Source organism: Netta rufina (genome assembly GCF_964035555.1).
Source record: "Netta rufina genome assembly, chromosome: 9".
Taxonomy (NCBI): domain Eukaryota; kingdom Metazoa; phylum Chordata; class Aves; order Anseriformes; family Anatidae; genus Netta; species Netta rufina.
In genome coordinates this window covers 24,665,183-24,677,396 of record NC_140132.1, presented here as the reverse complement: position 1 = coordinate 24,677,396, position 12,214 = coordinate 24,665,183, and the positions used below count along the sequence as shown (strand labels likewise).

At 40.8% G+C, this 12,214-nt stretch overlaps 1 protein-coding gene across 1 annotated transcript; it reads right to left on the bottom strand.

The window, feature by feature from the left end:
• Positions 1-8,870: 8,870 nt before the first annotated feature.
• Positions 8,871-9,455, bottom strand: ARL14 (ARF like GTPase 14; the record flags this gene model as incomplete). The annotated part of the gene is made up of 1 exon (XM_084292380.1): positions 8,871-9,455. The coding sequence occupies one exon, from the start codon at positions 9,453-9,455 to the stop codon at positions 8,871-8,873; it is 585 nt and encodes a 194-aa protein (XP_084148506.1).
• Between the last annotated feature and the right edge of the window lie 2,759 nt (positions 9,456-12,214).

The following is a 12,214-nucleotide window of genomic DNA, read 5'->3' as shown; positions in this document are numbered from 1 at the left end:
TTCGGATGTCTGATAAGGGGTAATATTTCTGTTTCAGCTTTTCTTTTGGAGGGGGGATAATGGCCACCTAATTTTCCTGAAATATGTAGAGTTTTAGTGCCTATAAGAACTGTACACCTGTCAGATCACCTAGATCAACTCTTTTCTTTTAATGTTCATTACTTCTTTTTATATTAAAATTTCCTTTTAGGTACGAACTGTAACCCAAGGCTCTTATAAATCACTACCTCCTTCATGCGAAAATTCATTTTAAGGTTAATGGCAATTCCAATTTAGCAGCACATCATTATAATCTAATAAGCTGAGGAGTCACTATTGTCCTTTCTCCACCATCGTATTCAGAGTCCGTGAGACAGATAGGGTGGAATATTGTTGAGTTCCTGCAGGAGAATAATGCTGCTGGCACAGAGAAGGAAGCAGAGGAAGTGAAACTGCTGAGGAGTGACAAGGGACTGGGAGAATGGCAGTCTGGCAGTCCCAGATGCTGTAGTGGCCAACAGAGTATTTTTTTTTTTTTCAGTATTTGCAGTATTTTAGTAGACTATGAGTAATACTTGCCCACAACCTAGGAGACAGAAAACTGATGTAAAGCTGGTTGCACTCCCATCTGTTGCACAGAAGATTTTGAGGCAGACTTACCTGCCTGAGGATTTGAGTACAGAGCTGCCGGTGTACGTTTTACTCTAATGGTGAAAATTGCTTTAAAAAAAAAGAAAAGGGAGAGAGGCAAAGAAGAAGGGAAAAGGAAAACCTCACAGTAGCCAGTTAGGAAGAGAAGCAAGGGTGTCTGCAGACAAGTTACCTCCTGTGGGCTCCTCTACAGTACAGCGCGTGTTCCCCCATAATACCTTTCCCCTAGAAATGAGAGAGTTTTCATTCAGATCCACTCAACCCCCTATTGATTGTTCCTGCCTTTGATGCTCTTGTTGCGGACAGGAGCACACTTTAATGAGGAGCATGTGTTGCACACTAATGGGTTGTTAAGCTTTGGCATCTATATTACCGGGTAATGCATATCGAATATTAAATGAATATTGTCTATTTCTCTCCCCCTTAGTGTAAACCAAAGACTACAACTGAGAAATGGAAAAAGGATGGGAAGACTGGGTGATTCCCACCCTGGTGACACTGCCTCCCCTGGAACCCACCCCAACAGCCGTTCAGGGCTTGTAGGTGCACAGCCGTGAGCGTGATGGGACAAGATTTCTTTCTGGGGAGGTAAGTTTGGTACAGTCGGAGGGGGTAGTGGGTTGGGATGAGTGCTCTTGAAGTTACTAACATGCAGTGCCGCATACCGACAGCTTAGTAGTCAAATAGTAAATGGAGTTTCTTCCAGAGTTACCTTCAATGCTCCGTAACTTTGAAAGATGTTTCAAATAAATGTCAGGCTTGTTGTTTTGTTAGCCTTAGCTCATTACATTGTAAGCTATCCATGGTTTGAAATCACTATTTCTTCTATGGAACAGATTGCAGAAGGGATTCCCATGAGATATAAACACTGTTTTTAATCCTCTCAGCATTTATATGCTGTAAATAAATCAGAACCCAGTGAAGCAAGTATGAAAAACTTAATACAATTTGCTGTATATGTGAATTATATTGCTAACATGTTCAATGGACTTTTAATTACAGGAAAATATACAATATCTTTGTGCCTGCTGGGTTAGTGAGGTTGGTAATAACAAGCCCCCCAAAGCAAATGAAAAAGCACATAAAGGAAGGTCCTGTGTTACTGCTGCAAATCATCACATTCAGAGGGTCTCCCTTTCTCCAAGGGTGTTCTTTTGGCAGCTGGGTGCTAGCCTTTCCCTCGCTGGTGGTACTGTTAACTGGAGGTACTGTGAGTTGAAAATACTCCAAAATGAAGAGATGATCCAAAAAACTAAAAAGTTAAGGTCAGAGGCTATACTGCTGCGGTACCTTTTTCACATTGAGGTATTCTTTCAGTGTGTGATACTATTTGCATTTATTGGCTAAACAAGTTTATGGGAAAAGCTACAAATACTGATTTAACTATAGTTCATCTCAAAAACTTTTGGCTTTTTTTTTTTTTAAATGAAAGATTGAAGTAGAAAAGAACAGAATAATAAGACTTGTTCATGAGATAATTGTCAAAAATACTTTCCTCAAATTAATTTATCTTTAGAGAAATCTTTTGACAAAAGTTTTTGAACATTTGAGTCTATAGTTTCAAGTTTAATTGGAATACTTACATATTAAGGGACAAACTGGCATTTTTTGCATCAGATAAATATTAAAGTAAATGCATTTCTCTGTTTTGACACACTTCTTTGAGAAAACAGTAGTTTGGACATCACTCGCTGTTGTGAAGTTTCTGTTCCCCAAAGTGCTGTAGCTTTGAAACATTCATCTTAGTGTGGAAGGAAATGTGGGTATTTCCTAGAGTGCAGAAATTAGAATTTAAGAAATTGTCACCATTGGGTTGTAAATACGTCATGCCTGAAAATGTCTGATCAATGTTGTAATTGGGCACTTTGGGTTGAAAAAGTGAGGTACAGATCTGTGACTTGAACATCTCAAAACAGAGAGATCTCAAGATCATGTTGTTGCCATTAGAATTTACAATCAGTTTCATTTTTATTAACTGCAGTATGTCTTATGTGCCACAAGATGTCTCAGTGCAGAAATACTAAACTTTATGCAAGTACTTTTACAGTATTACTCAGTTCAGATAAGAATTTCCAGTATTTGGCTTGGGTTTCACCTAATACTCAACAGGGACTTTTTAGTAGCACATGAGAAAGAGAAGTGGATACCTATTTACCTATTAGCAGAGACAATAAATTATTATTTTAAATGGTTAATGAACAAAATGACTCATTGGGAAATCTTAATTTTAAAAAAGGAAGGGCTGAGAGTATAGCCCTGAGTGAGCAGGTGATAGCTGAGAAACATGAATGTTTTCTTACGTAGGTTATATGGAAAAACAAATTTTAACTACTATATTTCATTTCCACATTTGTTTTTAATAAGATGTTACATGTTTTAATTATTCATATTCAGGATTAATATTGTTTGCGGTTGCTATAGGGAATCGACTATTTGTATAACGTTTTCTCTAAGGTGACATTATCTTTGGGGCCTACTGTTACTAAAGTCTATGAAAAAAATGTCTTTTGCATGTAATATATGTTCAGAGAGAATACTCGTGTAGTTACATGTATGAACAAAAGTAGGAATGCTTGCCTCCATTAAATGTTTATTTTAAAATAAGAAAATAAGAAAAAAATAAGAAAAAAAAATAAGAAAAGGCTTCTTAACATACTTGTTACAAGAGCAGAATGGGAAGTTTTCTCACCAATTTTTCTTTTCTCTATCCTTTTCCATTGTGTTCTTCAGCTTATCTTTTTTCACTTCCTCTCCTACTCAACTTTTTGTATACTTTCTCTGTAGAAAATTATTTCTTATTTTATTTCACCTTCTTAGATTAGGAGATAAAATAAAATAATTCAAGCTGTATTTGTATGCGCTCATGCCGGTGTGCAGCGTGTATAAATAACTGATGAATACATAAGCATTTGTATTGTGAACAGCTGTATACATTGTAGGTACGTTGAACCTTTCATTGTAAAGCCTTAACAAAGGAAAAAACACGTGAATTCAGTGAAAAGCCATTGCATTGTGCTGCGGATACGTGCAATGATAGTAGCCAGCGGTGGAGCCCCGGGCATGAGACCCAGCCGATAAGGAGAGTTAACATTCATTTCTCAGAGAGCCGTTTCGCTGTTTACACAATGCCTTTCCATTTCGCTTTGTATCAAAATGAAAAGAGGGATTTTAGCGTGAATCTATGACGGTCCTAAACAAAACTAGACCATTTCAGAATTATGAATCAGTCAAGAGAAGGCTGCAAGACTGGCTTTCTTTAATGATTAACGTGTATGCCTTAGATAAAGTAACTGAAAACGATTGATTAAGGCACAGTTACCCTTTAACAGCCAAGCGCAGTTGTTAGGGAGATTAGCTTTTCTTTGGATCAATGAAGTTGTTGCTGCATTCTCCAACTATATTTGCTAAAAAGGAAAGGCTCAGGTTTTAGAGCTAGATGATTTATTTAAACTCACAAAATTACGTATTTTAGCCAATGTTCCACAAGATTTGGGCTACTTGTAGCAGTAGTATATGGTCCAGAAACTCTTCTCATCAGTGAGGCACAACAAAAAGATGATCTTTGGACCAAAGAAAGCATATTCTAAGGCTAAAAGGGAACGAATGAATAAAATAAGGAGTACAAGGAAATAATAAAAAGAACAGCCTCCAAAAAATATGGGCCACAGCCTTATCATAAAAGTGTAAGAGCTATTGTCAGGGTTTTTGCATACATCATGGGAAAGGAGTGCTTTAAGGAAGGACCTGGAAGAAAACAATGAGGCAATTTTGTAAACGTGCTTGGTTTATTGTTTCTAAGTACAAGGAACAGCATGAGAGCAAGCACAAAAGCGCTCGATGAAAATCTAATAAAAAGACCACAAAAACTGTCATCACCATTCTGATAGCTGCTGAAGAACAGGGAAAGTGAGAAAATATCAGCTGTGCAAAGACCTGCAAGTGTCACTGGCAAGGGGACACAGAGGAGACAGGTGAGGGGAGGTGCCTTGATGGCAGCCCAACTTAGCTCCAGATGTGGTACGATTGCATTGCAAACTGGGAACCAGTACGAGTGGTTCAAGAACATCATCACAGTTTGAATACTGTAGAAACTGAAACGCAAGATAAAGCACGATTTGTTAAAATCGTATGCATTCAAAATAAGGTATGTGTGTAATTGCTACTGGTTCATGAATTTATCATTGCAAATTTTACCTGCAGCTTGGTATGTGCTGTTTAAGTAGGGTCTCCACCCTCAAGAATTTACATCCTGAATTACAGAGACTTAAATAATCTATTGTGTGATCTGAGGAGATACATGTCCAGAATCCTTATGCCTGGAATACTTGAGCTAATTATAATTGCAAGAAGTCTAATTGTAGCAGCACAGAACTCTGCATGGGACATGCACTTTGGCAAGAAAGCCTTCTTCAAGCAGTTGACTATACATATGGTGCTTTTAAATATTGTTTTTCTACACACTAGGCTTAGAACTAATATTTGATATTTGAAAGTCTTTCCTTCGGTTGTTTCAGTTAACTTCTTAGAAATGAGGAGGAGATAGAAACAGAGGTGTTTGGAGTAACTCGACCAGCTCTAGAAGCTTGCATTATCTGACACTGAAAAAGCCTTGTCCTGCGTTCCTTCTACATGACACTCCCCTTGGATTCTGCAGAGTATTCAGTTACTGGGAGAGTGGTCTCCCAGGCAAAGGAGGAGGGCATGTTACTATCCAAATTTGTGGTGGTTTCTTATGCTGTTCCCTGCCTTCCCTTAAAACAGCGTTTAATCGTTTAATCCTATTGGAAATATGTTCAATCAGCTCTGTGACAGCTGTTCCAAAACTCAGAAAGCCCGTTGTAGTTTTATACCTCGGTCATCTTATCAATGAATGGTCAAAAGGGTGATTCCCCATACTCTGGATTTGTTAACTTTGAAATTGTCACACCCAAACATGGCCCAGTGGATAAACTTCTCGAGAGGGGCAGGATACAACATGCCTCAGGATTCACAGCCCCTGCCCGTTGTGTTTCACAATGCATTTATTTATTCAGGGATGGTTGTTCTGTCAACAGAAACAAACAGTTACAGCCAACTTTGTGTAAGAAATAACAGCTTCAGACACGACATCCCCTTTCCAGTCCTGTTCCATTACAGAGAACATTTTATTTTTCAGCTAAGCAGTCAAAGGATCTAAAGCTGTCCATAGCAGGATGAAGCAGCGAAATGCCTTGATAACTTCCTTGCTATTGATTGCACCGTGTAATGTGGGATGGGATCAGATATCAAACCATTTCCAGGCTTCCAGCAGGGACAAAACAGTGCCCTGGCGTGAGTATATGCACAAGGGCAGCAGGCACAGATGCTGCGTTCAGTGGCACGGGGGGGTCCTGCTCCCTGCCTCTGACAACTGACCTTCATTCAGCAGGAGCCCGCCTGGTCGTGGGCCAGGGCAACGTGCCACACTGGCTGCCAAGCGCGCACAGCTGTGCTCTGCTCTGTATTCCTGCACAGCTCAGACAGGAGCTGCACTTCCTCTGCACCTCCCTATCCATGTCATAAAACTTTCCAAGGACCTTTACACAAAACGTGCTGGATATTCAGGGAGGTGCTTTGCTCCAGGTGCAGGAAGGAAATTTGAAACAGTGGAGTAACTATCCACTAACTCCTCATCCTAAAGAAGCCCCCAGGTACGCTCTTTACTCACACAGTACAGGAAAAGACCAGCTAGCTCCAGGAGCAGACGAACTAATTAAGTCTGGGCTCTGTGGATTTATGTGCTCTTGTTGGCTCTCCTGCGGCTAAAATGGAACATTTATCCCACAGAGATTAGTCTCTTGTACCTTATCAGCCTTGCCTTCACCGAGGGCACCAGTGTGGTCACTTTTCTCTATCTCACTGATTTTTTAAATTAAACTCTCAGTCATGTAGTCCTTTGAGAATCCTTCTCTCTGTCCGAGCTGATTGATATTTAAGGCTTAAAAATTATTCAGAAAGGTAGGGGACTCCATGGGCAGATAAAATGGCCACGGTTTCTCTTCTTTAGCAAAGCTCATAGAAAAAAAAAAAACAAAATTTAAATTCTTGTTATTCTGTAGAGTGAATGGAATAGAGTCCATTTCCTTCAGGGTGTAATGTATAAGATTTTCTTCAAATCAATGCGAGCATTGTTTCATCTATTTTGATAACCTGAAGAAGCAACTGTTTGCCTGAAAGCTTATTCTCTATTCTTGCTCTATCAGCTGGTCTATGTGTTGTTTCTCCATTCAGAACTTGCTTCTTGTCTAATTAGAGACCCCGGTGCACTCATTAAGTCTCTCAAGGAGTATTTCTCCCTGAGGAAGTCCTGAGGCCAGTGAACTAGACTCAGATTTATAATAGACACATGATTAGATTAAACTAGTGGGAGAATTAAATGTACCACACACATGCAAATGTTCCTAAATTTCTTGTTCTGAAACAACATATTTTTTATCACTGAACTGACGGATTTGGAAAAAGAACATTACCATTGTTGCGGACTTTTTCAAAACCTTTTTTGGGCAAGAAGATGATATTTTATATTGACCATAAATCTTCAGACCAAGCAATGGCAAGTCTAAATACTTGCTCTCCTTTTAGAAACGTAGGCTCAACATGACTCAGGATTTAGCCCACAGTAATTACTGTCAGTATTAATAACAGCTTCTGTTGGGAAAGCTTCCTTTGTTCACTGTTACAGCAAATTCACCTGATGACTTCTTGGCTTTGAATAATGTATGCATGAGACAATAGGGTATGTCTGGTGCTTTTCTTGCTGCTTCACCCTTCTGTAACTTGAAATTCCTGCTTGTTTGTCAGTAAGGACTAAATGTAAACTTCTCACGTGAATTGCTCGACATGGTCATTTTGTCACAGGAGAGAGGCACATGAGCTGACCTTTGCCACAACTTTTTTGAAGAGCCTAACTGGGAAGTTCATTTTATGAAGGCACAGGGGGACTGAATGACTTGCTCATGGTCAAGGATGACGACAGATGTAGGGGAAAAGAGATCCAACCATCTAAGCAAACATCCTAACCAGTGGAGCATGCTACCTCTGCAGACATTGCTCACGAAGGCGAGAATAAAAGGGCTGGATTTTCTGGGACCGTATAACCAATAATTAGATGGCCTTTTTCTCTTGCTTTTAGAAGAACAAGGTCTATTAACTTCTCTGCCTTAGCATTTAAACTTCTCATGGTTGATACCGTTCAATTAATCTTCTAGTTAACAATCCATTGTTGCTTTAATGGCATTCAGAATACTAATTCACTCCGCTGTGAACCAGTAAATCTCAACGGAAGTTGCATTTAAAATTTTTCTCTCCAAACTGGAGTAGTAGAAATTGTAGTTTTGTGCCACTTCCTGTGTCAGATTTAAACAAAACTAAATTTATCAGTAACAAAATTTAAAGTGGCTTCAGTACAGGCAGGACAGGATGCACCAAGATCTGTAAAAACTGACCAAGCAGCCTGTCCCTCCATTCCTTCCCCCCACCAGGATCCCTGCGAGCAGTGGGACATAAATAAGCGGCGCTTTGCAGCGCTGATGCTGTGCTGACTTCCATAGCTCCGCTGCTGGCTACAGGCAGCAAAGCAGCAGTGCAGGAACAAATCCAAACATGGAAACCGGTAGCGGTGACATCAGACCCACACCTTACACACGGCAGGGATCTCACTCGTCTGTGGCATGATGAGGAGCAGATCCTGTTCGTTAAAATCTATTCATAGTAATTGGTTCCGGAATGGAATAATATCCAAATAAATACTTCAGATTCTTAGGTTCTTTTATACATAACTAAGAGTTTAAACTCTAACCCAACTATATTTTTACATGAGAAACACGTCCACAGGGCACTTATTACAAAATGACAGTTTGTGTCATGCTTTTCTTGCTGAACGAACCACTTGGCTATTTTACTTTTTGACAAAATATTTGATGTAGATATTTTAGAGCTGCTCATCTATTTTGTTTCCAATTGCAAAAATTCAGATGGTCAACTCTGCCTTTTTTATCATTCAACACACACTTCTAAGCTGAGTAATCCCGAGTATACTACCACTAATAAAATAATACACAGTCGTATCTCAGAAATATCTGCAGGTAAAACAGTATAATTTAAAATTGTCAAAGTTCTTTATAAATACATAGTTACTTATAACAGTTCTCCAGAAAAAATACTTTAGTCTGTCCCACAAAATACTTTGAGTAATGTTCATCAAAATCTGACGACAGAAATTCTTACGGTTTTTCATTTTCCTTAAAACTTGTAGAAAACTCCTTTGATTTGATGTAGTTTTTTGCAAACACGGTTAGTCTTTGGAGAGCTTCTGACAAACCTTCTCCTGTGATTGCACAACAGGGTTGTACGTACCAATTTCTGTCACAGCAGTGCTTCTTCACGTGGAATCTCCTGGTTATTTCCTCAGCATTTAAAGCTCCAGGCAAATCCTGCTTGTTTGCTAGCACGACAACTGGTACATTTTTTATAGATTCGTTCTTTAAAATGAGTTCAAATTCTTTCTTTGATTCTTCTAGACGTTGCTTATCAGAGCTGTCCACGACATACAGGATTCCTTCTGTGTTTTCCAGGAAGTTGCACCAAAGCTGTCGCATTTTTTGTTGTCCTCCAACATCCCAAATTGTCAACGTAAAATCTCTGCCGGTTTCAATCATATCAACATTAAAGCCAATTGTTGGAATTGTTAGAAAATCTTCATTATACTTGAACTTGTACAACAGCGTAGATTTCCCAGCAGAATCAAGTCCTAACATCAGTATATTAGCTTGTTTGACTTTGCAGTGTTTGGTGCTCTGGAGGCCCATCTGCGCCGCGTTATCCTGTCTGAAGCCTTTACAGGTGGTATTCGCTGTCTTCTGGGCAGCCAAGTTTTTCAGTAAGACTTTTTCCCTCCTCCGCGAGATGAAGCGCGAAGAGTAAGGAAGAGGAAGTGGAAGCAGCAGCTTTGCGCTATGAAAAATAAGTAAAAGCTCTGTACAAATACACTCTGGCTTTTACCAACTTGATAATATGCAAACAGTGTTTATGATGGTGTAATATTCAGTGCCAAGCCTGTGGGTGGAACACTGAGTAATGCACCCATTGGTCACGGAGCCCAAAGGTTACAGTCTGTGAACAAGTTTGAACACTGACCCACACTTAGATGACCATCCTGCTCTAGAATTCAAGAACGCTTTTTACGTTGTAAAATTGTCTGGGGGTCCGGGGAACCACCCCCTGTCTGCCGCTGTTTCTGTGTGTGCTCAGAGAAAACTGCATTTTTATAGCATCCATTTTGGAGAAGAAACCTGATATCAGCACAGCCAGCGAGGAGTGGAAATCTTATAGGTTTGTCAGGACTTATCGATCTGCAAAATGACGAGGTACCTGATTCATCAGTGTATCTCATCTCCCAGCAATATGCTAATCTCAAGTGGCTTCTAATGTAAGTCTACGTAGGAACATGGACTCAACCAAATCATAATAGCGTAGGAGCCTAAAATGCTGAGCACTTAAAAATGTGCTCTGCTCTGAAACTGTCTCCCTTTGACTTAGTAAGTTCCCTTCCTGCTCGTTCCTGTGTGAATTTGTCTGCTTTGATTGCGCTGCTGTAAACTCGGTGAGTTATGTTTTTATGAACACGTCTCACTGCACCCTGCGTGATGGAGACAGATAAATACAGGTCTTATGATCTGCTCATGGGTGAGATTCAGCTACCTGAAATCAGGAGTTCCTGTTAGCTTCATTGTGATCTATTCTGTTGTTTCTCGCTGATCCTACAATGAAGATTTCCTTTGAGAAAGGAATAAGAAAGGTGGAAGTAACTGAGTCTCAATCAAAAGATGATTCTTTAATTTTTATTTTTATACTAACATTCTAAATAGTAGACTAAAAAAGAAAAAAATGAAAATTTAGTCTAATATTATTTAATTCATGTTAGGTCTCCATTTTTTGACAGCTCCTAGATTTATATTGAGCTAGTCCAACGCATACCAAGTCCTTCAATATTTGTTTGCCCTTATAGCCAGATAACTAGTATTTATTAGTATCATTTGTCTTTGCTTCAGAAAGTACATAATCAGCAAATAGATGTAAAGGTCTTCTGGCCAAATGAGCTGCTGACTGATAGGGTAATCATTTTGGTAATTATGACATCGGTTGCCCCGGATATTACACATTATGTAAAAAAAAAAAAAGTCAGTCTTGACAGACAAGTTATAAGCTGGTTTCTCTTGAAGCTAAAAGGGTTATACCAGAACTAATTGGGGGCAACAAAAGATGACAGTGACAGACTCACTCTTGTACATTTTTCGTGTTTAATAACATACATAGATTATGTATAGGATTTCTTTCAGGAAAAAGTATTAAACCATGGAAGAAAGTATTGCTGTTTCTTTATAAATAATGTATATGAATTGAAAGATGGGGAGAGAGGCGACTATGCAAAACACACTGTTAGCACAGTCAAATGAATCATAATTCCCTGCAAAATAGCATGTCATTTCCATGAAATATGGTTATCTTGATAAAGGGCAAAACCTCCCCCCTGCGTGAGCTGTGACAGCGTGGATGGATGTGTCCCTGGGTAGAGCTGTGATTTAAAGATTACTTACAGTTCTCTGCCCTGTGCGTTTCCTTCAACTGTATTCGATATTTATGGTCTCAACTGTTATTTTACTAAATCTCACCATCACTTTAAAGAAGTGATTAAACAACATCTGACTTTTTACAAGCAAACTAAATTTATTTCCAGGAGAGAACAGCTACTTTCCGAGGACTGCGTGCTTCTGCAGGTGTAAACCGTACCTCAGTCAAGCACTGCTTTGCTTCAGAGAACGGTTTGGTAACTCAGAGCCACGTCCCATGACTTGCTGTGCTCCTTAGCAGCTCGTGGGATGTGGTATGTGATGCCAGCAGAGCCACGGCCACCTGCACGTGGAGCATTGTGGCGAGGCCTCCCCATGGGCTAGCAGGAGGGCGGCCGAGTGGCACTGCAGGTTTCATCCAGCATCCTTCATCCTTCATCCTTCATCCTTCATCCATCATCCGTCACCCAGCACCCAGCACCCAGCAGGCTGCATCTGGAAGGTTCTGCGGGCAGGGCTGCGGGCTCGATCCTAATTCACTTACAGAACGAGCAGGGCTGCAAAGCGCTGCCACGCAGCCGAGTGCTGCCTCCTGGGAGGGCACAGCGCGACTCCAAAGGGCCACGGGCAGCCTCCCCACGGGCTGTGGATGCGGAGTGGCACCCGATGCGCTAATGCGGAGTGAGCCACCTCAGGACGGCGCGGTAAGCAGCGCTCTGCGTTCACCCAGGCAAACACACATCTGGGACACTGCGAGAAACACCTCTGCGTTGTCCAAAGGTGTATTTGCTCTGCCGGGGCGAGGCTGTCGAGCCGCTGGGGCACGCTCAGCTGAACACCCCGGGGTCATAAAACACGGAGAGGGGGCGGCGGGGCCGCCGGGGGGACCCCCGGCCATGGAGCCGCTGAGGCGCGGGGGCTGAGGCGGGAACGGCCGTTGGGCTGAGGCGGGAATGGCCGTTGGGCTGAGGCGGGAATGGCCGTTGGGCTGAGGCGGC